Raw genomic sequence first — 26247 nt, forward strand, 5'->3', positions numbered from 1 at the left:
CTCTTGCTCGCGCGTGACCCAGAAAAAGTAAATTTTCTGAAGCGCCATGCGTTTCGGGAGCTGGACGACGCCGCAGTCGGGGCACCGGTGCTCCTCCCACACATGCACGAGATGCTTGAGGATCGACGCGAACGGCGTCACGCCAATGCCGGCGCCAATGAGCACCACGGCGGGGTAGTTGCCGTAGTCCTGCGACGGCGTACCCACGGGGCCGTCGATCGCGATCGCGGGGTAGGGTTGCGTCGTATCTGCGAGTCGATCGTGCAACGCGCCGGTCCAGTCGCCCGCCCGCCGCACGTGGACGCTTAGATACTTGTCTTCCGGGCACGATGAGATCGTGAACGGATGCCACTCAAAGCGCGAGAGGCTCGGTACCTTCAAAAAGAGGTACTACACTCAAACTATCAATCTTTCAAGTCCAAAAGGGAGACAACGCGTACCATGCCCGGCTGAAAGTCGCGAAAGCCACGCGGCTTGTGCATGTAGATGGCGACCGTGTCGGCCGCGATGTGGGCCTTGAGGATACGCGTCGAGCCGCCAAAGACAGCCGAGACGCGGTACCGGCGCTCGATGAGAAACACAAGGAGCGGCCCACCCATCCAGAAATGCGTCTGCGGCGGCGCCATCCAGCCCTGAAGTCCGTGCATCTAGTCGACAGATGCAATCAGATCTCGTGGGTGGAAGACACAAGGGACACATACAAAGAGAAAGACAGTGAACGGCACGAAGAGGCAGTGGCTGAGCCAAAAGAGGTTGAAGTTGGCCCGCCGAATGCGGTGGTGCGTGCACGGGACAGCGAGGAGCGCGCAGAGCAGCATGGCGAGGCCCGTCCAGATCGGAAGCTCGGCCGCAATGTCGAGGAGCGTGCCGTAGCGCAAGAGCCGGGTCTTGTGCTTGTTGAGGATCGAGACGCTCCAGTCGAGGTCCGTGGCTTCGCGGGCGCGGACGACGATGAGCACCCAAGCGGCCGAGTGAACGACCGACGCCAAGAGCAAGACGATGGCCGCGAGCTTGTGAAACGCGATCGTATGGTCGAACGGGACGATCGCCCAGAGCCAGCGCACGTTGCGCAGCGCGGTGACGAGCGACCGGCACATGGGCAGGAGCACGCAGGCCGCGTTGACGAGGACGATCTGGGCCATGGCCTTGGCGAGGCGCGCGAGCTGGCCCGCGATCGGGTCCCACGGAATGGTCGTGATCTTGATCGTGCACGCAATCAAGTTGAGGAGAAAGTACAGGGTCAGAAACTGAACTTCGGTGAAGTGGGCAGCGAGCCAGTCGAGGGTTCCGTCGAGGCGCGACGACGGCGGCCGCGGCGCGATGGGCGTGTCCTTGACAGTCGTTGGCGGCTCGTGGAAGATGGAGCAAAAGTCGCCAAACGTAAGCACGCCGTTGCTGGTCTTGGCAAAGACGCGGTCGAGGACGTCGCCGACGCTGACGCCGCAGAGCGTGACGTGGTGCACCGTCATGGTCGTCTCGAGGAAGGCCGCAATGCCGGCGCGCGTGACAAAGCCCGTCGGTCCACGTCGAGGAGGTCAAAGCGAAGCGCAGCTTGGCGTCGTCCGAGAGCGACGACTGCGTGCACGCTGTGAGGAGCACGGACGCCGCGTACGAGCGCACGTCGCCCGTCTCGAGGTCCACGAGCGAGTCGGCTGGCAGGAAGCGCGCGAGCTGCGCCTGTATCAGCTCGGCGTTGGACGCGATCGTCGACGACGAGTCGAGCGCCGACCGCAGCGTGTACAGGTCGGCCTCGTCCACGCGGGCGAGCGACGGTGGTGATGCGAGCACGGACATGAAGGATGCGCTCGCAATGGCGTCGAATTCAGATCTGCGCATGAGATACGTCACGCCGGCGTTGGCGAGCCGCTGGCGCTTGAGTTGCTCCATTGCCAGCTGCGGGTGCCACCTGGTACCTCTCCGACTCAAAAATGCCTCAAACCCACTAAAAATGGCTGCGAAACTTGTAAAAACTGCTTTTTTCAAAGTGAAATCTCAAGACGCCTGAGATTACTGCCTGCGCGCGGACCGCAGCCTCATACGATGCACCGTGTCGAGTCTTCGTCGTCAGAACGACGGCGAAGGATGCGACGCTTCACGTAGGCTAACGCGCTTGACGAACGTCGAACCTTGGAAGCGCCATCTTGCCGTTCGAGATGGTTCGAATGTGCTTGGTCCCGAGACGCGATCGGCTTGTGGACAGCATTTCGCATCTGGCATCGCAGATCGTCGCCATTTCTCGCTGATATATATCAATGTCAGCTGGCCGCGCAGCAGGCAGCCAGCACCGCATCGCCAGCGCGCCGCCGACACGTCCTCCTGACCCCTTGCAGCGCCGTGTGCACGTTCGACGCGTCCGGGTTAGTTGCACGGTATGTCGTCGTCGGCGACGCCGTTCGTGCAAGGTGCGACTCGCATGTTGACGAAGCATCAGTGGTACAATACATGTACTTTATGACGTGGCAGCGCCAGCGACGAGAAAGAAGGTCAATGTGTTACGTGCTGTGCTTCGGCCAAACCATACGCTGTAAGTTGCAGTGTACTATGAGTAGGTAGGTCGCCGTTCTTACGACGCCAAGCCGGACGGCAGCGACCGCATGTATCGGCGGAGTTCGTACGCGGCTTGCGACGCTGTCGGCCGGCCAGTTGGGTCCATGGCCAAGCACTGCTCGGCAAGCGCGCGCACGGGCGGTGGGCAGTCGTCGCGGAAGGTCGGCGTGAGCTTGCCGGTCGAGACAAGCAGCGCCATTTGCACCGACGACATGGGCTGCGAGGACGATGCGGCTGCGTAAGGCACGTGCCACGTGTCGAGCTCCGAGAGGACGACGCCGAACGAGTAGACGTCGGCCTTTTCGTTGTAGTGGCCGTCGTGAAGGAGAACTTCCGGCGCAGCCCACGCAGTCGTGCCCGTGCCCATTGTCATGGTCTCGTCGATCATCGACCGACTAATACCAAAGTCCCTAGTCCCAGAATATAGTGTCTACTTGTCCACAAGACCAGAGACTCGTACGTGAGTTTGGCGGCGTAGTAGCCGTCGAGGAGGATGTTGCGGGATTTCAGGTCGCGGTGGAGGATCTTGGGCTCAAACGAATGCAGGTACGTGATCGCGTCGATGACGTTGACGGCCATCTGCAGCTTGGAGACGGGAAACGTATCTGACGTGGCCGTCCAGTGCAGCGCTTGGGCCGTCGCGTCGCGCGAGAGCAGCTCGCGGAGGTCGCCGTTGGGCAAAAACTCGGTGATTAGCGCCAAGTCGTGCAATGTCGTCCATGAGACGCCAACGAACGCAACGATGTTGTCGTGGTTGAGCGTTGAAAACATCTTGATCTCGTGCATGAACGCCTGGATGTAGATGGACTGGCGCGCGTGGACGGCCTGGAGCTCCTTTACCGCCACGATTTGGGCTTGAAAGGTCGCCTTGTACACGACGGCAAAGCCGCCGCTGCCGCACACACGCTTGTGCAAGAGCTCCTTCTTGGGAATCCTCGCCGCGTCCAAGTCAATGTCCGACCGCAGGTCATACGAAAACGCCGAGCTCGTCGAGCCACTGCCGGTCGACGAGGCGATAATGTCGTGCTCCTGCTGATTGTGGTGGCGCTCAAACGAGCTGCCTCGCGCCGTCGCGTCGAGAGGCGGTGTCTCCAAGCTGTGGTACGGCTTCTCGCCCGACGATCCGCGGCATCGGCGACGACAGAGCAAGAAGCCGATCAAGGCGAGAAGAACGCCGACGCCAATTCCAATGCCTACGTACATACCCACAGGGGCCTCTACAGGATCGCGTGAGCCTTTCCGAGACAGAAAGATCGGTCAACCACCTTCGCCGCGACCCGACGAAGTGTCGCCACCCGCCACTACCACACAGCAGTGAGGTGAGGCCATGGATGGATGATGCTACTGCTCGTGTCGATGGGAATTGCATCGTCTAGTGACGCAGGGTGGGTCGATGCTTCGCATTATTCAGGCGCGTACCATAGACAACGCACACCGAGTGCACGAGGGCTCGCTGCGTCTCTGCGTCCGGCGCCCCTTTGAACGTGCGGAGCTGGCCGTGGCAGCTCGTCACCACGATGGGCTCGTCCGCTAGAAGGCTCATTTCGCTCAGCGACGTGAACGAGGCTGCGTCGACGTTGAAGGTCGTGATCGGGTTGTCGGCCAGCCACCTAGTAGAGCATATGATTTCCACACCACACCCTTATCATGGGACGAGCTGACAGGGCTCGAAGCGTCGGCGGAATGCGCAGCCGGTCAATTGACGTGATCTTGTTCCTTGACAAGTTTCTAAACGTGTAGAGATGAGCTCAATCCGCTACCGAGTCGATGCTACAGCGTGCGCAGCTTGGATGGGATGACAAACGACGCGTTCACAAAGCCGATGCGGTTGCCCGAGAGGTCGCTACACATGGCGTCATAGTAGAGCGGTTCAACTCCAACGATCGCTACAGGGTCGCGAGCGACGGCGGCCACTGAACCATGTTGAGCGCGCCATCCAGTACATTGCCTTGGAGACTCCTGCGGACGTTGGTTGAGAACTTAGAGGATTTTTTCGCGAGTGTGCTACGTACAAGGACGCGAGCTGCGCGCTCGACGGCACGCTGTCGCCTAGCGACGGGTTCACGCGCCGGACGCCGTCGTCGTCGAGCGTGCTACGCGTCGTATCAGCGATCGCATGGAGAAGTTGATCGTACTAAGCTGCCACTCGGGGTGAGAGCGCGTCCAGAATCTTGAACGGTTCTTTCACCGTGAGGCTGCCATTCGCACTCGGCACCAAGTTCACTTGGCGGTCGTTGGCGTCCACGAGGCAGACGACGACGTTCTTAGCCCCGCCGCACTGCGTCGTGAGCACGCGATCGCCCATGAGAGGTTTCCCGAAACGCTGCCTGCCGCCTGTCCAAAGATACCGTAACCGACGCAATTTAGGAGACAGAACGACGCAATTTTTCAAGCAGTGACACAAATTCGCCTTATGTGGACAATACGGTGGCGCGAAGGAGCTTCCGCAGCGCGAAGGCCACATGAGCTGCTGTCGGTCGATCGTCTGGGTCCATGGCCAGACATTCTTTAGCGAGCGCCAAGATGTCGGAGGGGCAGTCGTCGCGGAAGGTCGGCGTGAGCTTGCCGGTCGAGACAAGCAGCGCCATTTGCACCGACGACATGGGCTGCGACGACGAGGTGGTGGCGTACGGCACTTGCCACGTGTCGAGCTCCGAGAGGACGACGCCGAACGAGTAGACGTCGGCCTTTTCGTTGTAGTGGCCGTCGCTCAGCAGCACCTCGGGCGCCGTCCACGCGGTCGTGCCGGCCTCGCGCGTCATGGTCTCGTCCACGACCAAGCGGCTGATATAATGTCTGCTTGAGCACAAGAGTAGCCAGAATATAATGTCTACTAAGAGTAGAGACTCGTACGTGAGTTTGGCGACGTAGGTGGCATCGAGGAGGATGTTGCGGGATTTCAGGTCGCGGTGGAGGATCTTGGGCTCAAACGAATGCAGGTACGTGATCGCGTCGATGACGTTGACGGCCATCTGCAGCTTGGAGACGGGGAACGTTGAGGACGGCATCGTCCAGTGGAGACTCTGCGTGTCGAGATCCCGCAACAGAAGGTCCCGGAGGTCGCCGTTGGGTAAGAACTCAGTCACAAGTGCCAAGTCGTGCAGGGTCGTCCACGAGACGCCGACAAAACGGACAATGTTGTCATGCTGGAGCGTTGAAAAGAGCTGGATTTCGTGCATGAACGCCTGGACGTGGGTCGCGTGGCGCGTGTGGACGGCCTGGAGCTCCTTGACGGCGACCACTTGGTCTTGGAAGAGCGCTTTGTACACGATCGCAAAGCCGCCGTTGCCGCAAATCTGCTTGTGCAGCAACTCGCGCTTGGGAATCCGGTACCCGTTCAGCTCCGGGTCCGATCGAATGTCGTACGTGTACGCAAACGTGCCGTCCGAGCCTTTCGATGTGGCGATCTCGCGCAGCTGGGACTCTTGAAATTGCTGAAAGGTCGAGCGCAGGTCCGTCGTGCTCGGTGTTGCCAGACCCGAGAGCGGTCGTCGCCGGCGCCGGAGCAGGAGAAACGCGAGAACTGCGACGACGACGGCGGCACCGACACCGATGCCAATGTACGTGGCCGACGAGGCCGAGGACGAGGAGGCTGGCGACGCGGTTCCCGGCGCCGTCGTGCCTTGGTTCACGGCCGTTGGCGCTGTCGTGGTGCTGCTGGCTACACAGGATCGGTTCTTAGAGCTAGGTTCTAAAGGGCAATCGGACTCACCGACAACGCAGATCTTGTGGGTGAGGACCTCCTTCGTCCGGGCGTCGGGGGCGCCTTCATACGTCTGCAGCGAGCCGGCGCACGAGGTTGGTCGAATCGGAACGGTCGAGTAGACTTTGATGTCGCGTAGCGCTGCAAACGACGCTGCGTCGACGTTGAACGTCTCAATGTAGTGGAACGAGAGGTCCCTACGCGGGCGACCTCAGTTTGGTCAGCGACAGCACGACGACATGTACAGGCTTAGCAGCGTCGGCGGAATGCGCCAGCCGTCGATGATCGTGAGGTTGTTGGTCGAGAGCGACCTAGTATGCGATCGTGAGCGGTCATGCAATTGCGCGGAGGCGTACAAAGAGCGGAGCTTGGTGGGCAGCGAGAAGGATCCGTTGACGACCCGCATGTTGTTGCCCGTGAGGTCGCTACCTCCAGCGTGAGCCACAGCCCAAATCCAGGCGTAAAAGGTACAGGTTGGTGAGCGACGCTGGCCACTGGACGACGTTGAGTGCGCTGTCCAGCGCGTTGTAGCGCAGACTCCTACATGACGCTTTGTGAGGACGATGGTCCTCGTCCCAGTCAGGCTACATGGCGGTGAGCTGCGCAGGCGCAGTGAACGCTGGCTCGATGAGCGCGAGTGAGTTGTCCTCGAGGTATCTAGCTAGCACATCAGCAATGCCGAGAGCGGCGGCAACGAACAAGGTGGCGGTGCCGGCCGGCAGCGCGTGCAGGACGTGGACGTCGACGCTCACGTAGAGGCTGGTGGAGCCGCTGCTGAACGTCACGTCGGTCTCGTTGCCAGGCCCGTAGACGACGCAGGCGGGCGCCGCCTTGTTGGCACACGTCGTCGTGAGGGTCCCGACCATGCTCAGCGACTGGTTCGATGCGCGATGCCTGTCCGAGCTAGAGCCCTGTGATTGGTCCTTCTCGAGGGCGTGTCACACCCGAGATTCTGTTTTAAACCATGCTTTCGATACAGCGTTTCGCATGGCTGAAACTCTGTTTTGAACTCTCGATGATGCAAGATCTGGGCACCGACTTCAACGCGGTGCCAGCAGCGCTCTCGCCAGCGCAATGGCAGTCAGAGAACCAACGCTTCGATGATAACACTACACTTTCATTCCGCTTCACACGCTACTCATGGCCTATCTACGCCTTGCGGGCGAAGAAGAGGCCCCACTTCTGGTCGCCTTCTGCGCAGCGCACGAGCTTGGCCTCCCAGCCGTCCACAATGTCCTCGTAGTCGTGCGCCGACGTCTCGGCAATGAACGCGTCCTTGTTGAGGCGCGTCCGGGCCAGCTCCGTCTGCAGCACCTGCACAAAGTGCTCAGTGCGGTCTTCCGCCTCGACGTCGGAAAACCCAACGCTTGCAATCACATGGCCGTACGCCGCCGGCGTCAGCAGGTGGTACCCGCGGCTCGCCACGTACGCCTTGAAGCGGGTCGTTTGCGTCTCTGCCTCGCCGCAGCAGTAGTCCGAGATGAGGAGGCGGCCGCCGGGCTTGAGCCACGTGTAAAACTTGGCGAAGAGCGATTTCTTGTCAGCAATGTGCAAGATCGTGTCGCGCGAGTAGATGACGTCGAACGACGCCGGCGCATACTCCTTGGTGGTCGCGTCGCAAATTTCAAACTCGCAGTCGACGCTTGGGTCGGTCAGCGACGTCTCGAGCGCGCGGTGCACCATGTTGGTCGAGAGGTCGATGCCGACGACGCTGACGCCAAAGGTCTTGGCCATGTAAAAGTCGCCGCCGCCAATGCCGCAGCCGACGTCGAGGACGCGCTCGCCACGCACGAGGCCGAGCTTGGCGACAAACTCGGTCGTCGTGTCTTGGCCGCCCGTGCTGATGTAGCCCGCGCCAAAGATCTTTTCGTACCGCGCAATGCTGCCGCGCGAATACTGCTGCGCGTCCAGGAAGCGCTGGAACGTCTCGGCCGCACCGACCGAGCCCTCCTTGATCACCTTCTTGAAGCGAAAGCAGATCTGACCATTGTTCTTCTTGACGCGACGGTAGACGCCGACCGACGACGACGAGACGAGTTCAAACTGGCTCACGCGGCCGTTGCCTTCGTCAATGACGGCCGATGCAAACGCGCCAACGTAGAAGCTCGGGTGGCGGTACTTGGTCGGGTTGGACGTGCGCTTGACGTCGCCGCTCTGGCGAAAGCACGACTCGCGGAAGAAGACTTCGCCGCCGGGACGGAGCCACTTGAGCGTCTTCTGGGCGAGGCGCGCCACCTCGTCGTCGTCGAGGTACATGAGCAGCCAGTTGGAGAAGATTACGTCAAACGACGACGGCTGGCGCTCCAGATCGCAAACGTCGGCGCACAGAAACGACACGTTGCCGCGGTGGCCGTTGCTCTTCTCGTTGGCCTTGTGGAAGTCCTCAATAAACTCCACAGCCGTGACGCTGGCCGCGGCGTCCGCAATGCGGCCCGTGTAGCGGCCAATGCCGGCTGCCATCTCGAGCACATCCTTGTCTTTGACGTCCGGGAGCTTGGCGAGGATCTCGGGGATCTCGAGTTCGTGGAGCACCTTGGCGTTCGAGTCGAGCATCATCGTCTCGATCGTCGTCTCCTGGCTGTGCTCGGACCAGTAGCTCTTCATGTCGTTGCGCGTCGCAACGGTCGCTTCGTCGAGGCCGGCCATGGTACTGCCTGGGAAAGGGCAAATTCAGAAATGAATCGATCGCCCAACGCTGCAAGAAGATCGCTGAGGCCAATTGACTACGAAGGCGTTAAAGGATGACGCCAAAAGACTCGAAAGCCCCTACGCGCATGCCGGATGGAAGGCAACGACGACGGGGTCTGTCGCGTGCACCTCGCGGATTGGTCGAAATCCATGCAAATCAAACCAGCGACCAATCACAGCGCGAATCACCGTCGCCGTTACCAGAAAGGCCACCTGGCGCGGACACCTACCGCCATCGCGAGCCGCTGACGAATGAGCGCGCGCCACCACGACGGTGGAGACCACGTGGCGCCACGACAGCGAAGCGTGCCGATTTCGAATCCGTCCGCCACTACCCACGGCCACTACGGTATTCTACCATGTACTAAAGCGCTGGAAATTGTACTCGAACTAGCTATAGCCGTTGCGTACTTGGCGCCATTGGCTGGCGGCGAAGAGAAGCCTTCAGGTCGGCCTTGGGGCTTGAAGTGGGCGATGAGATCCCGCCATCTGCTCCAGCTCATTTGACGTGCCGGCGCGTGATTGGCTCGTTTTCAAAAGATCGCCGCCAAGGGCAACACGCGAATGACTCACGTGGTGAAAAACGATTTACACATTCTTGGCACGTGTGTGAAATGACAGTGGATTTTTCACGCCGTGCGTGGTAAATGAGGTGGGAAATCGCACGCCGGCCATGGACACAGCGCTGCAGATGCACCGCGGTTATGACGTGTACAAGTTGTACTTAGTCGAATGTCTACTAGATGGTATCGACTCAAAGTATGTCTGGAGCGAGCTCATCGCCGACCCGCGGAATGCAGTACGTCCATGCTTTTCAATTGGAATCTCTCGCAACTTTGGTTCGAGACAGGCGGTCATTTTCGAAAACGCGACCAGCATGCAAGGCGACCTCGTCCGCGACTGCCAGGACAAGCGCGTGCTCGTGCTCGGGTCTGGAGACGCCGCCCACGACGTGGCCAAGGTGGCGGCCAGCATGACCCGCGTCGCCATCGACGATCCCTCGGCGCTCGCGACCATCGCGCCGGCGTCCGTCGATGTCGTTCTCAGCCATGGCGCGCACCGGTACCTTGACGAGGCTGCTCTCGCCGCCGTGGCGTCCGCAACAATCGCCTGCCTCGTCGAAGGCGGCCTCGTCTACTTTGAGGAGATGTGCTTTGGTGGCGACGACGCCAAGGCTACGTACCGACACCCGCGCGCGTACACGGAAGCGTACGCGTCTGTGTGTCGCCCCGACGGGCCGCTCATGGCGCAGTTTGAGCTGCGAGCGTCGTCGGCTACGCGTACTGCCAACCATGGCATGCACGTGACCTTTGCCTTTGTCAAGGTGCTCAAGCAGGACACGCTGGCGTCCTTCCAGCGCTTCCTGGACGCGCAGCAGTATTCGCGCGGCAGCATTGCGCGGTACGAAAAGATCTTTGGCGCGGGCTACATCAGCACGGGCGGCCAAGACACGACGACCGAGTTTGTCGCCAAGCTCGGCCTCGTGCGTGGCGAGCGCGTCCTCGACGTCGGCTGCGGCATTGGCGGCGGCGACTTTTACATGGCCAAGACCTTTGGCGTCAGCGTCGTCGGCATCGACCTCTCGACCAACATGGTGCACCGCGCGCTCGAGACGTCGCTGACCGACCCAAGCGTCGACTGCGAGTTTGAAATTTGCGACGCGACCACCAAGGAGTATGCGCCGGCGTCGTTCGACGTCATCTACTCGCGCGACACGATCTTGCACATTGCTGACAAGACATCGCTCTTTGCCAAGTTTTACACGTGGCTCAAGCCCGGCGGCCGCCTCCTCATCTCGGACTACTGCTGCGGCGAGGCAGAGACGCAAACGGCCCGCTTCAAGGCGTACGTGGCGAGCCGCGGGTACCACCTGCTGACGCCGGCGGCGTACGGCCAAGTGATTGCGAGCGTTGGGTTTTCGGACGTCGAGGCGGAAGATCGTACGGAGCACTTTGTGCAGGTGCTGCAGACGGAGCTGGCCCGGACGCGCCTCAACAAGGACGCGTTCATTGCCGAGACGTCGGCGCACGACTACGAGGACATTGTGGACGGCTGGGAGGCCAAGCTCGTGCGCTGCGCAGAAGGCGACCAGAAGTGGGGCCTCTTCTTCGCCCGCAAGGCGTAGATTGGCGACAAATCGGAGTGAAATTGTAGTGTGTTGTCCATTGGTCTATGCTGTAGAGCAGCAGCAGCTAGCAGCAGCAGTGGACACGGCAGCTACCCGGCAGCTACCACCTTGATAGAAAGGACCATTCGTTGGACCCAAGTTGCAGCAGGCAACTGGCTTCAGCTGGCGCGATTGCTGTTACACGTGGCATCCTCAGAACGCTTGTCGTTTGTCGAAACTTTGGCGGGCCAATCAGAGGATCGGTCGCAGTAATCGTCCCCTCATTGACGAACAACGCGATCGACCATGTCCCTCACGACGACGTGTGCCAACAAGATGGCGGCCGCCTGCGTCGTCTACGGGCCTGGCAACGAGACCGACCTGAGCCTCGACAGCCGCGGCCGCCTCAACGTCGACGCGCCGGTGACGTCGATCGAGTCTCTCCCGCCGTCCGCGACCGCCCTGTACGTCCTGGCGCTTTCTCCGTCGCTTGGACTCACGCACTGCAGCTTGATTGCGTCTAGCACGCTCGCATTTATCAACCCGGCGCTCGGCAGCACCATGGGCGCCGCCTCGCAGCTCGCATCCATGTACCCTGCGCGGACTCTGCGACGATGCGCCTAATGTGAAACATCCCCTAGCTCCGTCCGCTTCAACCGCCTCGGCGAGTCGCTCAACGCTGTCCAGTGGCCGCAGTCCCTCTCCGTGCTGTACGAGGCTGCTTCCACGGATCATGGCACTAACGCAGGTGTAGCGATCTCACGGGCAACAAGATGGGTCAAATCAACGCGTCTTTTTCAATCCCCGCCAAGCTCCGAGCCTTGTAGACCGCTCTTCTGGTAGCACAAGTGGCCAACAATTTTGTGGTAGAGTCCTCAGCTCCAACCAAATCACCAGCATCGACGGCCTCGTCATTCCGTCGTCGCTGCAGAGCCTGTACGAACGATCGTCGCGTTGACATGAAATGAAAGAGAGTAGGAGCCTCTACGTCAACACGATCGACACGTTCAACATCAACGCCGCGTCGTTCGCGGCGCTGTCGCAAGTGCAGCTCTTCACCGATCGAGCGATTCGCGCGCTCGAGTGCAAGGGCACGCGCCAGACGTTCCAGGGAGCCGTTGACCCCGACGTCAACGGCGGCCGACCGCTTCTGCACACTGCCTGCGTTCTCGGTACGACTCTACTGATATGGCGACTTGCATGAAGGATGCATCGTAGATGCCAGTGCAGCGGCGCGCCCGGTACGACGCCTCCCCTACCCCTTGCGCTCACCACCGCTAGGTCCCGCCACGGCCGATGCCTCCAGTGCCGGTAGGTGCAATCGCGCGTCGCACTCAGCCTCACGCAACCGTAGACTCGGGTGCGTCAACCGGTCTCTACGCTGGCGTTGGCATCGGCGCCGCCGTGCTGATCCTTCTCCTCGTCGGTGGGCTGCTGCGTCTGCGCCAACGCCGCCGCCCCGACGCCCACTACCTCGACCATACGACGCCGTCGACCGACATATCTCGCAAGCCGAACCCTGCAACTGAGACGCCCGCCGTCGTCAATGACGGCACGTTTGCGTACACGTACGACATTCGATCGGACCCGGAGCTGAACGGGTACCGGATTCCCAAGCGCGAGTTGCTGCAAAAGCAGATTTGCGGCAACGGCGGCTTTGCGATCGTGTACAAAGCGCTCTTCCAAGACCAAGTGGTCGCCGTCAAGGAGCTCCAGGCCGTCCACACGCGCCACGCGACCCACGTCCAGGCGTTCATGCACGAAATCCAGCTCTTTTCAACGCTTCAGCATGACAACATTGTGCGTTTTGTCGGCGTCTCGTGGACGACCCTGCACGACTTGGCACTTGTGACCGAGTTCTTACCCAACGGCGACCTCCGGGACCTTCTGTTGCGGGATCTCGACACGCAGAGTCTCCACTGGACGATGCCGTCAGATACGTTCCCCGTCTCCAAGCTGCAGATGGCCGTCAACGTCATCGACGCTATCACGTACCTGCATTCGTTTGAGCCCAAGATCCTCCACCGCGACCTGAAATCCCGCAACATCCTCCTCGATGCCACCTACGTCGCCAAACTCACGTACGAGTCTCTACTCTTGTGCGCAAGCAGATACTAAATTCTGGGACTAGGGACTTTGGCATCAGCCGCTTGGTCGTGGACGAGACCATGACGCGCGAGGCCGGCACGACTGCGTGGACGGCGCCCGAGGTGCTGCTGAGCGACGGCCACTACAACGAAAAGGCCGACGTCTACTCGTTCGGCGTCGTCCTCTCGGAGCTCGACACGTGGCAAGTGCCGTACGCCACCTCCTCGTCCTCGCAGCCCATGTCGTCGGTGCAAATGGCGCTGCTCGTCTCGACCGGCAAGCTCACGCCGACCTTCCGCGACGATTGCCCCTCTGACATCTTGGCGCTCGCGAAAGACTGTCTGGCCATGGACCCAGACGATCGACCGACAGCAGCCCATGTGGCCTACGCGCTGCGCAAGCTAGTCCGCCAAGCGCCATAGAGCAACCAAGCAGCGTCGAAAAAGGAGGATATAATGTTAGAAAAAGCGCAGTTAGCACACGTCTTCCTGCATTGACGCGTAGTGGTCGCCGCCTGTCGTTGCTGCTGTCGTTGGCTTCACGGGCTTGAACATGCGCTGGGCCTGGGCAAAGGTGAACTCTGTCTTGAGGCCGCTCCCTGAACGCAGCGCCGGCTGGATGTACATGCTGTTGTCGCGGTGTTGCTCGGCGGGCGCGCGGACGAACTGGCTGCTCGTGCGCACCGAGTCGATGCGGTAGCAGTCGACCAGCGGGAGGAAGGTTGATGCGCGCGGGTACAAGTCCCGCACACGGTGGTCGACAATGTACGTCAAGAGCGGCAGACACGTCACGACGATCGACGGCGCCATCGCGAACCAGTAGGCATACTGCTCAAAGACCGACACGCTTTTGGTTGTCTTGCTCATATCGCGCACCTCGACCCGGTTGGTCCACGCGTCCGAGACCTTGACCCACATGAGTGCAATCAAAATGAGCTGTGCCATGTACCTAGAGCCGATAAGTTCTCATTTGGAAAGAAGAAAGAAAGAGGTCGTACAGGGCACGGACGATGCACTTGTACATGGCGGGCCAGTAGACGCCCGTCGTGAACCGACCGGGTGCGTAGACGAAGAAGAAGAGCCGGCGGTAGACCACGTCCGAGACAAGAACAAGAGACCGCCAAAGTACCCGATAAGCGGCGTCATCGGGCAAAACACCAGCACGAGCAGCAAGACGAGAAAGTACGACGGCAGAATCGTGCTCTGGCTGCACGTCTCGATCGCCGACATGGGCGATAGCCACTTCCACGGCGACCGGCGCTCGCGGGGCGTCAATCGCGGCGCAAAGCAGTAGTAGAGGAACCCACGCAGGAACGACCCGACGCGGAAGAGCTTGCAGGGCAGCACGAGTCCCGTGAGGATCGTCATGATCGAAATGTACAGCGATGCTTGCAGCGACAGCGCTTCGCTAAAGATGGTCACAAAGAGGTACGGCGAGTCGATGAGCACGGGCAAGAGCGAGTTGAGCGAGCCGGAGAGGAGCGCGACGACAAACGTCTGGACAAACTGAAAGCTCACGAGCTTGGAAAAGGTCGACGCGTCCACTTCCGTCTGCGAGGCCAAGCCCTCGCGCTTCGAGAGCGCGCCAAAGATATACGGCGCGAGGCCGCTGAGTGCCACGAGTCCGAGCGGCGCCATCTGCTTGCAAAAGTCCACGAGCCACGGGTGGTCGTGCAGCGTCTGGTCGACCGACGTGTACTGGTCGCGCCACTGGTCCATGGACGCGAGCGTCGTGACAAAGACCGTGGGAACCGACCACAGCACAAGGATCACCAAGGTCGCTAGCGTCGACACGAGCTGCCACGAGCTAAGGCTGTTGAGTGTCCGGCCGAGGTTGTCCCAAAGAATGTCGGCCGGGTCCGGCGCCGGCCGCACGAGCATCTCGGACGGCGTGTCGGTCTGCAGCATCTGCAGCGCGCTCTGCGTCGCTTGGAGCGTATTGAACGTCACAAAGGCCGACGGACGCATGAACGACAGCATCGTCGCGATCGGGATTGCATCGTTGTTCTCCGGCGCCTTGTACTCGTCGTCGTGGTCGTTCTCGTCGTCTTGTCCTCGTCGTCCTCGTTGTTCGAGTCGTGCATGGACGAGACGCACAGCGCGTCTTCGAGACTCTCCTCGTTCATGACCTCGTGCAGCTTGGCTTGGTAGCCTCGCAGCGTCTCGATCTCGGTGCGAATGCTAATGTTGAGCTTCTCGAGCAGCTGACTCCAGTGGTCAATGGCGTCGACCTGGCCCCGCTTGAAGGACGTCGTTGGCCGATGGCCTGTCTGGACGGCGGTCACCATCGCGCGCTCGAGGTCGCCGCGGACGCGCTCGCGCTTGGCGACCTGCGCCTCGAGCTCCCGGCACTCCATCGCCATGTGCACCGAGTCGACCATAGTCGGGAAGAGCTTGTGGAGGTACTTGGTGAGCGCCTCGTGGGTGCGCAGCTGCTGCGGAAGGTCGTTCATGATGACCGTGTACTGCTGGAGCCCGTCGCGGCCGAGGAATTCGTGGCGCCGAGAGACGTAGACCTTGTACTCGGCCACGAGCAATCGAAGCGTGTAGATGGTGATGAGAAACCCGGCAGCGACCGGCGCCCAGAGGCGGTTCGGGTCCAAGCTCACGTTCATGTTGGCCATGGCCAGGCGCGCGACCATGTCCTGCGCGGTCGTCTCGTTGAGCGACTCGCCGTCGGGTCGGATGGCGCTTGCATAAATGGGCATGAGCCCAAACGAGAGCAGGATCGAGGCGCCGGCAATGTTGCGGCCGAGGCGCAGGAAGCGAAGGTAGCAGAGTGCGTCGAGGCCGCAGAACTCCATGATCTCGTCGTCCGTCGCGCGTAGCACGGGCGCGATCCAGCCGCCAAAGCCATAGACCTGCTCCGCCAGCGGGCACGAGGCCTTGGGGTCCGTCCCCCGGCAGTTGAAGTAGACAAGCAGGCGCGGCCGCAGCAGCTCAAAGGCCACGAAGCCAAGCACGAGGAGCGACAAGTAGACCTCGATCGAGAGCAAGATGGATGCGTCTGGGTCCGTGTCGACGTGGTGGCTAGCCATGGTGGTTCTGCCAAGAAACGTTTGGCATCCGGAGGTTACACACACTCCGGCAGCCAACGTCACGGTGGCCGGATAAACCTCCCGAACTCTATACTTTTCGGTATGCAATATAAGAGGTGAAACAGAAAACTGGGACGAAGCAGGTTGAAGTCGGGCAACATCTCCTCCCAGGAACAAGTGGATGGATGGTCGGAGTACGTGGCGCTTGCTGCGTCTTGCTGCAAGCAGTATTGCTAGGCGTGTGTGCTGCAATCAGCGCACCAGTGGTATTGAACCGGCGGCCTTTTCAACGCGGGTGTCACTCGATGCGAATCGCACCCAAGCCCCCATTGCCGCTCGGTGAAAGTGCCATGATGATGATGCTAGAGTCAACGTCGTGGCGGTCATGCTTGTATCCTGTGTTGACTTGCAGGAAGATGGGCACCGACACACAGACAAGCAAGTGCCTTGGCGGCGGTGAGGCGACTTTGAGAAGCCGACACGGCGCATGTGCAGCTTCTGGCGCGACCTGAGTTGCGTGACCAACGCAGGCGTAATGACCAACTGCGTCGATTTCTAGCTCGCCGGTTGAGATTCGCTGCTTCACAAACACACGCGATTCGGCACAAAGCGACAGCATATCGGCTACCGCATCGGTTTCTCTGCGGCCGCGCTGCCACGTGTCTTGCTCTTCGATCGCCCGTTGACCTTCAAGCGTACTGCAACGTCCCGCCCGGCTATGCCCCAGAAGAATGGCGACAACCTGCCTAGCACGATGATCTTTGGCGCTCACCACCACCCTTTGTATCTCGATAGTTCCTGACTCACTTGCTTTTTTCCCTTGCCGGAGGCGTTCTCACGTCGTGTTCTCGCATCTGACCAAGTAGCCGCGACGTTGTATCCGCGGAAAATTGCCGCAAATTGCGTCCCGTTCGTGGGCTCGAAGTGGCGCTGCATGAAAGCGGTCGTCAGCGCTGGAGTCCAAGGCCCGTCGTCCATCCAATCATCCTGCAAGTGGACGGCTGTCGATTGCGGCGGATGACGCTCTTGCGTCGTTGGCGCCAACTTCGATCCGGCGCTTTGTCGGAGCCTTGGGCGAGGCGCATACTGGGTACCATGCACTTGATACACGATCGACCATGCAAGGCAAGTGCTGCTTCTCATCCCATGGAAGAGCGCTCTTAGCGCGCCTGCATCACGGACAGCCTTCTCGCGCTTCTTCCACCGCCTTCTCGCCACGTGTACTGTTGGCATAGACGACGCGCCTCATTACACTGTAAGTCGGATCCTCCCAAGCCACGACCGACGACGACGCTCGTGGCTGGCGACGAGCGGTAAACACCCCAAAATTACACTGTATTATTGTACACTGTATATCTCGACTCGCTGGGGATTTCGTATCGGATGCAGAGGAGGTCGACGTGCTCTCGGCGTCTGTGCAGAGGTAGCCAAACGATCGACTCCCTGTTTTTGCTGCGGCGACTGCGGCGCGGCAGCGGCCACAAAAAAGGCCGCCGACCAAGATACTTCGAACTTCGGTTTGCACACCCACGAACTGGCCCGACGCGCTGGCAGCCCATGTGTCATTCTCCATCTCTTCCTCCGCGCACGCATGGCGACGACGACGCTGCTCAAGCTCACGACCAAGGGCCATCACGGCCTGTATACCTCCGAGGCCAAGAAGCCGCGGAGCCCGTCGGCCAAGGCCAAGGCTGACCTCGGCGACAAGGACGACGCGCTGCGCATGGGTCGGGCGGTGTGTATCATCGAGACAGCAGCCCCGGCTGGTGCTGCGACCCAAGCCACTGATCATGGCCCCACCCCACGACGACCATTGTGTTACTCGCCCCGAATCACCCATCTTGGTGCCCTCAATGTCGCTCTCGCCACTCCCGCCCAAGCAACGCCGCACTGCCTCGACTGTGGACGGTACGCGCCGCCTCCCTGCGCGCTCATGGCTACGTCTTCTTCTAGATGACGCGCTCCAGTGCCACGACAACAACCCGGAAGACTGTCCCGAACTCACCGTGACGCCCAACGAAGCTTACAACCGGCTCCTCAAGCAGGTCGAGGCCTCCACCGCCGCCTTGGCCGACGCGCAGACGCAGCTCCTGGCCAAAGACGAGGCGATCGCAGCGCTGCAGACTGCGCAGGTGGCGTCCGAGGCGTCGGTCGCCCGCCTCGAGGCCGAGACGCAGCAGCTCCAAGCCAAGTACCAGTGCGAGGCCAAGCTGCGCATGCAGATCCTGCTCGAGCACTCGAAGCTGCAGCTGCGCTGGCAAGAGGCGCAGGCCAAGGCGATCGAGCTCGATGCGGTCAAGACGGAGCTCTCGGCGCAGGAAAAGCGGTTCCAGGACAAGCTCGAGCACGAGAGGCGCGTCGCGCGCATCGAGCTCAAGGCCGCGCACAGCAAGATCAACTCGCTGCATCAGACGATTCTGGAAATGGAGTACGAGAGCGTCCGGAAGGAGCAGACCAAGCACGACGGCCCGAGCCAGAGCGCGCAGTCGCGCCACATCCAGCAAGAGCTCATGGGTCTCCAGCGCCAGCGCTGCGTCTCGCAGAGCAAGTGGCTCTTTGAAGGCGATACCGACCACGTCGAGTCGCCGCGCCGGACCAAGGCGGACTCCAAGCCCAAGAAGCGCGACGAAGTGAACTACCTCTTCGACATTGCGGAGCAGCTGCTCATCTTCTCCAAGGACAGCCACCTCAACGCGCTCACGACCCTCGAGGGGTTTGAGGACGCGCTCGAGAAGAAGAAGGCCGGCGGCGACCACTCGACGCCGCCGACGTCCCACGCCGCCGCCTTTGACCTCGCTGCGTGCGAAGCAATAGCTGACGAAGCCGAAGCGCTTCTCGCGCAGTATTTATTCCAGCTCCCGTAACCTAAGCTACATGTCTTTGTCTTCGTAATCGGTGTAGAGGGCCACGAGGCTGCTGCTGCTGCTCTCGGACGCGATTCCTTCGCCTCGAGGTCGCGCCGATCCGAGCTCGGCGTAGTCGGCTCTCAGCGGCGGTCGCGCCAACAGCGCTGGCTGCACGTACGTCGTCGTCGGGAAGGTCGCGCCAGGCGATCGGAGCACATCGAGGCGGCAGCACTCGAGGAGCGGCAAGTTGGCGGCCGTGCGCGGGTACAATGCGACAACGTGGAGGTGGAAGAGCAGCGTGAGGACGGGCAGTAGGAGCGCTGCTGTCGCGGGGCCCGGCGCCTGCTTAAGCGAGAGCACGCCGAGGAGCGTGCTCTGCGCAACCACCAGCGCCGTCATGACGAACGTGTACAAGTGCGGCCAGTACGCACCGGTCGTGTGCACGTTGGGGTCGTACACAAAGAGCAGCTGGCGGCGGTATACAACCTCGCTCAAGGTGAAGAAGAGCGCGCCAAAGTACGCCATGAGCGGCGACATGGGCGAGAAGGTGAGCGTGAGCAGCACGGCTTGGTAGTAGTCGGGCAGGAGCATCGCGTACTGCAGCTCGCCGGGCTCGTGCAGCGGGCGAAGGCCGTACCACGCCATGCTGCGCTCGCGCCTTGTGAGCTGCGGCGCGCAGAGCAGGTAGAGTCGCGAGAGAAGGTACGGGACGACGCGGAGGAGCTCGAGCGAGAGGCTCAGGCCCGTCTTGATGATGAGGAAGCTCATGAAGGACGAGGCTTGGCGGGAATGCTGCGTCCGAGGAGGTTGATGATGCTCGACGGACTGTCGAGGATCGCGCGGATGTTGTCGAGGATCGTGAGGAACGAGCCGAAGAAGACCGAGACGAAGAAGATTTGGATGAACTGAAAGTACCCGAGCTTGATGAAGAGCGACGCGTCGATCGCGGCCGTCGACGCATGGCCTTCGCGCTTTGAGAGCAGCGAGAAGACGACCGGCGCGATCGCCGTCATGGCCACGAGGCCCAGCGGCGCGAACTGCTGGAACGCATGCAGCAGCCACGCATGCTTGGCGAACGCGTCGTCGAGGGATGGCCAGACCTGCCGGAGGTTCTCGACTTTGGCAAAGGACGCGACGATGGCCGTCGGGATCGTCCAGAACACCACGATCGCGGTCGTGACGAGCACGGAGACGTACTGCCACGTGCTGCGCACCTGGCGCGAGACGCCAATGTTCTCCCAGACCACGTCCGACGGCGCAGGCGCGGCCTCGACCCGCATCGTCGTCGGCGTCTCGGTCTGGAGCAGCTGCTGCGCAATGTGCGCGCTCTGGAGCGACGAAAACGTCACGAACGCTGAGTGCCGCATGATCTTGAGCAGCGTGCGCGTCTGCTTGGTCGACTGCGACGGCTGCGTCCACTCGGCGTGGTACTCGATCAAGCTCTCGCGCAACCTGCTCGCGTCTTCGTCGTCGTCGTCTAAGGACGGTCAGTTGACGGCAACCGGCGCGGGAGTCGTACCGTAGTGGTGGTCCGAGACACACGCCGCGTCCGTCAGCGTCTCGTCCGTCATGGCCGCGTACAGCACGCGCTGCTTCTCCTCGATCGCGTCAATCTCGATCGGAATCACCTCGTTGCGGCTCTTGAGCTTGCGTTCAAAGTACTCGATCGCATCGACGGCCGTGCCCCGGGTCTTGACAATGTGCAGCGGCCGGTCGCCACTCGTCGCGCTCTCGGCGAGCGCATGTTCGAGCTTCATGCGGAAGAGCTCGCGCGACGCGACGAGCGCTTCGATGTGGCCGCACTCGACCGAGAGAACGACGGCTTGCAGCGACGTGGGGAAGAGGTACTTCAAGTACTTGGTCAACGCCTCGCGCGTGCGGAGCGACCGCGGCAGGTCGTTGATGACGACCGAGTACTGCTGCACGTCGGGCTTGCTCAAGAAGGCGTGGCGCCGGCGCACAAAGGCCTTGTACTCGGCCAAGAGCAAGAGCAAGTGCATCGTGTAGAACGAGAGCACGTACATGCTCAGCAGCGACGCCCTAAGAACGAATCGCGGGATAAGAAGACATAAGAAGTGAGCTACCAGAGCCGCGGGTCGCCGGGCTTGAGGCCCGTGATGCCTTCGCGGTCCAGCATGTCCAAGGTCGACGAGGTCCAGTCGGCCGTCGCGTACACCGGAAGCAGCACGATCGAGAGGATAATGCCGCAGCACGCGAGCTTGCGCCCGAGGCGCAGAAAGCGCAGCAGCACAAGCGCGTCGAGGCCGCAGAGCTCGACGATTGCGTCGTCCGAAACCTTCATGACCGGCAGCACCCACCGCAGAAAGCCAAACGATGCACTCGACAAGGTCGACGCCGTGCGGGCAGCGCGCCGGCGGCAGGCAAACGCAACTGGGTGCGGGCGCCGGAGCAGCTCAAACGCGATGACACTTACGAGCAGCATCGGGAGGTAGATCTGCATGCTCGTGACGATCGCGAGGCTCGGCGACGCCGCCTCGTCGCTGCTGCCCGACGACGACATGCTCTTAAACGGCCTTTCCGAAACCGTATCCCCTACCCCTCTTGCGCCGCTCCACGAAAAAAGTATCAATGTATCAAGGATTAGGTATGTGTGTACGCAACGTCTGTACTATGCACGGCACGGACGGTAGCAAGCTTGATCAGGCTACAGCTAGATGTGGAATCCAAATTTCTTGGCTTCGGCGTCAGTGGGCTCACCTTGGTGCATCTTGGACTTGGCCGCGTCGACCTCGACCATATCCAGGTCGTCGCGCGTCTGGAGCTCCATGTAGTCGGGCTTGAGTGGCTCCGACTCGTCGAGGGCCGGCTGGACGAACGCGCTGGAAATGTCCACGTGCGCGCGGTGGGCGCGGGCCTTGTCGAGGCGGGCGCACGAGAGGAGCGGCAGGTTCAGCGCCGGGCGCGGGTACAGCTGCTGCGCGTACACGTGGTACAAGACGGACGTGAACGGCAGCACGGTCGCGGCCACGATCGGGCCCGGACTCACTTTCAGCGTCATGAGCCCGAGGAACGTGATTTGCGCGAGGACGACCGCGCCGACAAGGAACGAGTGCAGCTGCGGCCAGTACGCGCCCGTCGAGTGGGGCGACGGGGCGTAGACGTACAGCACCTGCCGGCGGTACACGAGCTCCGCAAGCCCAAAGTAGAGCAGCGCAAAGTACGAGAGAAGCGGCGCGATCGCGCAAAAGGTCACAACGAGGAGGATGCCGAGGAGGTAGTCGGCGACCGCGCCGCCGCCGTCAAAGTTGCCGGCGATCGTGACGGGCACGAGGCCAAAGAACGGGCTCGATCGCTCGCGGGCCGTGAGCTTGGGCGCAAATGTGTTGTAGATGAAGCCGAGGATCCACGGCATGACGCGGAGGATCTCCAAGCTCAGGTCGAGGCCCGTCTTGACGATGAGGTACGACATGAAGAGCGTCGACTGCGCCGGGATCGTCGAGCCGAGGAGCGACACGAGGAGGCTCGGGTCCTTGAGCACGAGCGTGACGCTCGAGACGAGCGAGCCCGCAATCACCGACACGAAGAAGGTCTGGAACATCTGAAAGTACACGAGCTTGGCAAACGTCGAGGCACGGACGAGCGCGCCGGACGGGTGGCCTTCGCGCTTCGACATGATCGTCATGATGATCGGGGCGAGCGCGCCCATAACGGCAAGGCCGATGGGCGAGAGCTGCTTGAAGAACTCCGTGAGCCACGGGTGCTTGGTGAGGAGGTCCTTGATCGACGGGTACTTCTCCTCGAGCGTCTCGATCGTCGAGAAGGCCACCACGATCGTGGTCGGGATCGTCCAAAACAGGATGATCGCTGTCGAAATCACCTACAAATCCCAAAAAGACGTTGAAATACGCGTGAAAATGAAGAAAATACCGTCGAGATGAAGCGCCACGAGTCCTTCTCCTGGCGGGTCCGACCAATGTTTTCCCAGCAAATGTCTTCGGGCGACGGCGCGGCCGCGACTTCCATCTCGAAAATCTTCTCCGTCTGCAGCATCTGCTGGCACGTCTGCGCGGTTTGGAGCGACCGGAAGGTCACAAAGGCCGACCGACGCATAATCGACTTCTCAACGAGCTTGGCGTTCGCGACCGGCGCGTCCTGGGTCACGGCGAACGCTGCCTTCTCGTAGCCCTCGACGAGGAGCTTGTCGCGCACCTCGTGCTGCGCATCGAGGATCTTCGTGTACTCGTCCTTCACGGCTTGGTTGAGCGTCGCGAGCTGCTCCGTAAAGTAGTCGATCGCATCGACCGACTGCATCGGCGCCTTCTTCATCGAGAGGTCCTTCACGCGATACGTCGGCCGCTCGCCCGTCGTGGCCGAGAGAGCCATGTAGTGCTCGAGGTCGTTACGCGCCTTCACGCGCTGGGCGACGAGGCCTTCAAGGTCGCCGCACTCGACGGCGACCGAGACCGCGAGCACATCATCGGGGAAGAGGTAGTCCATGTAGTACTTGAGCGTCTCGTTCGTGCGCAGACTCGGCGGCAGGTCGTGGATGACCACCTACGAGCACGTGAGCCTCCATGTTGCGCTGAAATGCGAAGCGTACCGCGTACTGCTGCGGGTCGTCGCGACTGAGGTACTCGTGGCGACGCACAATGTAGTAGCGGTACTCGGCCGAGAAGAGGTAGAGCGCGTAGAAGGACATGGCGTACATGGCCACGATGCTCGCCCAGAGCCGGCTCTCGCCCTGGTCCAAGTTGGACATGGTGATGCGCTCGAGCACGTCAATTTCGGTGCGGTTGCCGCGCGGAAACTCGGCGGGGTTCGTGCCCGTGGCATAGACGGGGAAGAGCATTGCGCTCAGAAAGATGCCAAAGGCCGCGAGCTTCCGGCCCATGGCCAGCACGCGCAGAAAGATGAGCGTGTCGAGGCCGCAAAACTCCATAATGTCGTCGTCGCCCGTCCGCCACGCGGGCAGGATCCAGCCAAAGAGCGTCATCGAGTCGGGCACGGGCGACGCCGTCTCGAGGCTCTGGTTGCGGCAGGCGTACACGTGCTGCAGCCGGCGCTGGAGGTTGAGGAACACCACCCAGGCGATGGCGGCGATGACAAAGTAGAGGCTCATGGACGTCTGCAGCGTCGCCGACGGGTTGATGTCGGGCGCTGGCGCGCTCGTGTTGAGCTCGGCCATGCTGCGGCTTCGTGCTAAATCGGCGATTGGCAACGGCGCTTGTGGATCCCGGAAACGAACGGGCTCCGGAACCATCCGGATAATTGCCCCATAGCGTAAGTATCGCTTCCCACGCAGCATCTGCCGGCCTGTCGCTGGCTCTGCCTTGATCGTGCATCGCTCGAGTCTTCCTCGACGCTGCGTTCAAGCTCGGGGTATTAATTGTTAAGTGGGCTGGCAGCTAGTGATGGAATAGTACACGGTACGCCGGCGGCTGAGAACGTCGGTCGCACGGAAAGAAGGTGGTCGAGCAGAGGTGGAGTCGCGGCTTGTGCCATCTTTCTCGCAGTGTCCCATTTACTGCAAGTGTATTCAATGGACAGGTGCCATGCTGCTGCTGCTGCTGCTGTGAGCTCAATTGCCCAGCGCACGCAGTGACTATAGTGTACGTGGTAGGAAGGAATGGGAGGAAGAACGTGGTGTCGTGATGGCTACTTTTAGCGTAGCGACGCCGGCGCGTGCGCTTAGAGCCGTCCGTTCCGTAGGGTCGTCCAATTCAGTGGGACCACGTGGGTTGCCATGCGGCTCGCGACATCAGCGCAGAGTCATCACACGCGCAAGGTGGTTGGTGGAGCATATTCAGCCCCTTTTTTCGCGCAGAGGAAGCGATTCGGTAACGTTAAGTGAAGCAGAAGGAGCTCGTCCCTCGACTTGCAGATATATGGCAAAGATCCATGAAGAGCGTACTTGGAGGTGGTTGTCGACAAGCTCATCGACGATGTCCTCTTTGACGCGCTACTCGTCACCTCTGCGAGTCTTTGGTACATCGACGCCGCCCGTGTGGCTGGTATTGGTTTTGATACCATGCTTTGTACTAGGGCGCAAGGAGCGATGAGCGACCGGCAATGACGTTCGTTGAGGTTCTCTGTGCCCTCGCGTGGCCAGTGGTCCTGGCTTTCCCATCCCTGCAACAACAACTGAACCCAAAAGATGCCGACGAGGCTTGACGCGTCCAGCGCGACGGCTCTCTTGCAGGTTAGTTAGTTGTTAGTTAGTTGGTTGAAGAAGCTCGTTAGTCAAAGTGTAAGAAGGTAAATGCCCCTCGAGGGTTCGCGGAGAGGATCGGCGGTGCTTGCCTCAAGTCGGAGTTCAAGCTGCCTTTCTCACCCGCTTTTATACTACCATTTGGCTACCACATACAAGAATCCAGTGTAAGCTGTCGCCATGGACTTTTTAATGCCCGGAATCTGTGTTTTATTCTAGATTAATACTAAACGCAAGTGAAAGAAAAAACCACGAAAATAAATTGGTTTAAAATAGCTCCTACCAGTGAATCGGTCATTTGGCGCTTGCCGGGCTCGACGACCACCATGTCCCTCGGCAACATGGACGCGTTCCTCTTCGAAGACGGCTGCATGGACGACAGCCTCGCCCTCGGGCTCATGAAGGACGACGAGCTCGACCGCGTCTTCCTCGACGCCAAGGACGTCCTCGACCTCGCGCCCACGACCAAGCGCAAGCTCGACGAGACCGAGCCCGACAAGGAGACGGCGCGGAAGAACGCCAAGCGCGAGGCCTACAAGAAGCACATCCGCAAGCGCCAGAACGAACATGCAGAGCTCAAGCAGCAGGTCCAGGAGCTCGAGGACCAACTCCAGTTCCTCTCCAACATGAAGGCTATTGACGCGACGTTTGCGTCCAACTGGGAGAACATTGCGCGGGACCTCGCGTCGCACCGCCAAGAGTCGGCCGCCGAGAACGAAAAGCTCCGGCAGAAAGTCGCCGAGCAGAGCGAGTTCATTGAGACGCTCCAGACGCTCCTCGCCAAGCGCCCGCGCCTCGCCGTACGTCGTCTACCTTTCGCTCGTCATGCTCATCGACTGCCTAGGTGTTTGAGAACGACGAGTGGAAGGCCCTCCGGCTCGTGGCCGACCCGTCCAAGCGCATCCATGGCATGAACGCGCTCCTGCACCGCCAGCGCCAGATGCTCACGGGCGTGTTCCTTCAATGCGGCCTCCTCGAGCCGCACGACGACGACATCCACAAGGTCAACGTCTGCTCGGACATCACCAAGATGCTCATCAGCGAGAGCGTCCGCTTTGTGCG

General features: G+C 61.1%; 11 protein-coding genes across 11 annotated transcripts in view; 4 read left to right on the forward strand and 7 right to left on the reverse strand.

The window, feature by feature from the left end:
• Window positions 1–18: 18 nt before the first annotated feature.
• SPRG_15847 (hypothetical protein) lies at window positions 19–1887 on the reverse strand (the record flags this gene model as incomplete). The annotated part of the gene is made up of 4 exons (XM_012355041.1): window positions 19–390; window positions 441–647; window positions 702–1434; window positions 1526–1887. Coding segments are annotated over 4 exons (1674 nt in total), but the record flags the coding sequence as incomplete, so codon positions are not given.
• Window positions 1888–2482: 595 nt separating this feature from the next.
• SPRG_15848 (TKL protein kinase) lies at window positions 2483–4852 on the reverse strand (the record flags this gene model as incomplete). The annotated part of the gene is made up of 10 exons (XM_012355042.1): window positions 2483–2957; window positions 3008–3764; window positions 3813–3848; window positions 3893–3919; window positions 3967–4157; window positions 4210–4275; window positions 4322–4390; window positions 4438–4506; window positions 4560–4640; window positions 4683–4852. 10 exons carry the CDS (start codon window positions 4850–4852, stop codon window positions 2564–2566), a joined length of 1860 nt encoding a protein of 619 aa, XP_012210432.1. The 3' UTR covers window positions 2483–2563.
• Window positions 4853–4958: 106 nt separating this feature from the next.
• SPRG_15849 (TKL protein kinase) lies at window positions 4959–7116 on the reverse strand (the record flags this gene model as incomplete). Its single annotated transcript, XM_012355043.1, has 8 exons — window positions 4959–5331; window positions 5401–6208; window positions 6260–6447; window positions 6496–6561; window positions 6607–6675; window positions 6722–6790; window positions 6839–6907; window positions 6950–7116. The coding sequence occupies 8 exons, from the start codon at window positions 7114–7116 to the stop codon at window positions 4959–4961; spliced, it is 1809 nt and encodes a 602-aa protein (XP_012210433.1).
• A 230-nt stretch (window positions 7117–7346) lies between these two features.
• SPRG_15850 (hypothetical protein) lies at window positions 7347–9007 on the reverse strand. The gene has a single exon (XM_012355044.1). The coding sequence runs from the start codon at window positions 8894–8896 to the stop codon at window positions 7400–7402; it is 1497 nt and encodes a 498-aa protein (XP_012210434.1). The 5' UTR covers window positions 8897–9007; the 3' UTR covers window positions 7347–7399.
• Window positions 9008–9806: 799 nt separating this feature from the next.
• Window positions 9807–11063, forward strand: SPRG_15851 (hypothetical protein; the record flags this gene model as incomplete). The annotated part of the gene is made up of 1 exon (XM_012355045.1): window positions 9807–11063. The coding sequence occupies exon 1, from the start codon at window positions 9816–9818 to the stop codon at window positions 11061–11063; it is 1248 nt and encodes a 415-aa protein (XP_012210435.1). The 5' UTR covers window positions 9807–9815.
• Window positions 11064–11339: 276 nt separating this feature from the next.
• On the forward strand, window positions 11340–13617 carry SPRG_15852 (TKL protein kinase). The gene is made up of 8 exons (XM_012355046.1): window positions 11340–11635; window positions 11687–11755; window positions 11800–11868; window positions 11916–11981; window positions 12024–12217; window positions 12264–12356; window positions 12400–13126; window positions 13177–13617. The coding sequence occupies exons 1-8, from the start codon at window positions 11352–11354 to the stop codon at window positions 13553–13555; spliced, it is 1881 nt and encodes a 626-aa protein (XP_012210436.1). The 5' UTR covers window positions 11340–11351; the 3' UTR covers window positions 13556–13617.
• On the reverse strand, window positions 13579–16170 carry SPRG_15853 (hypothetical protein; the record flags this gene model as incomplete). Its single annotated transcript, XM_012355047.1, has 3 exons — window positions 13579–14081; window positions 14131–15172; window positions 15226–16170. The coding sequence occupies 3 exons, from the start codon at window positions 16168–16170 to the stop codon at window positions 14059–14061; spliced, it is 2010 nt and encodes a 669-aa protein (XP_012210437.1). The 3' UTR covers window positions 13579–14058.
• Window positions 16171–17740: 1570 nt separating this feature from the next.
• Window positions 17741–19049, forward strand: SPRG_15854 (hypothetical protein). The gene is made up of 2 exons (XM_012355048.1): window positions 17741–18078; window positions 18124–19049. Exons 1-2 carry the CDS (start codon window positions 17961–17963, stop codon window positions 19032–19034), a joined length of 1029 nt encoding a protein of 342 aa, XP_012210438.1. The 5' UTR covers window positions 17741–17960; the 3' UTR covers window positions 19035–19049.
• On the reverse strand, window positions 19041–21549 carry SPRG_15855 (hypothetical protein; the record flags this gene model as incomplete). Its single annotated transcript, XM_012355049.1, has 4 exons — window positions 21101–21549; window positions 20536–21056; window positions 19843–20493; window positions 19041–19795 (listed from the first exon to the last, which is right to left on the reverse strand). Exons 1-4 carry the CDS (start codon window positions 21535–21537, stop codon window positions 19041–19043), a joined length of 2364 nt encoding a protein of 787 aa, XP_012210439.1. The 5' UTR covers window positions 21538–21549.
• A 50-nt stretch (window positions 21550–21599) lies between these two features.
• SPRG_15856 (hypothetical protein) lies at window positions 21600–24186 on the reverse strand. The gene is made up of 3 exons (XM_012355050.1): window positions 23578–24186; window positions 22905–23531; window positions 21600–22854 (listed from the first exon to the last, which is right to left on the reverse strand). The coding sequence occupies exons 1-3, from the start codon at window positions 24160–24162 to the stop codon at window positions 21688–21690; spliced, it is 2379 nt and encodes a 792-aa protein (XP_012210440.1). The 5' UTR covers window positions 24163–24186; the 3' UTR covers window positions 21600–21687.
• A 1325-nt stretch (window positions 24187–25511) lies between these two features.
• The window catches only part of SPRG_21630 (hypothetical protein), a gene marked incomplete at both ends in the record, with an annotated part of 1379 nt that continues 643 nt past the window's right edge, over window positions 25512–26247 (forward strand). The window contains 2 exons of the mRNA XM_012355051.1: window positions 25512–25985; window positions 26030–26242. Of these exons, the coding sequence (XP_012210441.1) occupies window positions 25512–25985; window positions 26030–26242 (687 nt within the window). The remainder of the gene's footprint in view (window positions 25986–26029; window positions 26243–26247) is intronic.

The sequence above is a fragment of the Saprolegnia parasitica genome (genome assembly GCF_000151545.1).
Source record: "Saprolegnia parasitica CBS 223.65 unplaced genomic scaffold supercont2.200, whole genome shotgun sequence".
Taxonomy (NCBI): Eukaryota; Oomycota; class Saprolegniomycetes; order Saprolegniales; family Saprolegniaceae; genus Saprolegnia; species Saprolegnia parasitica.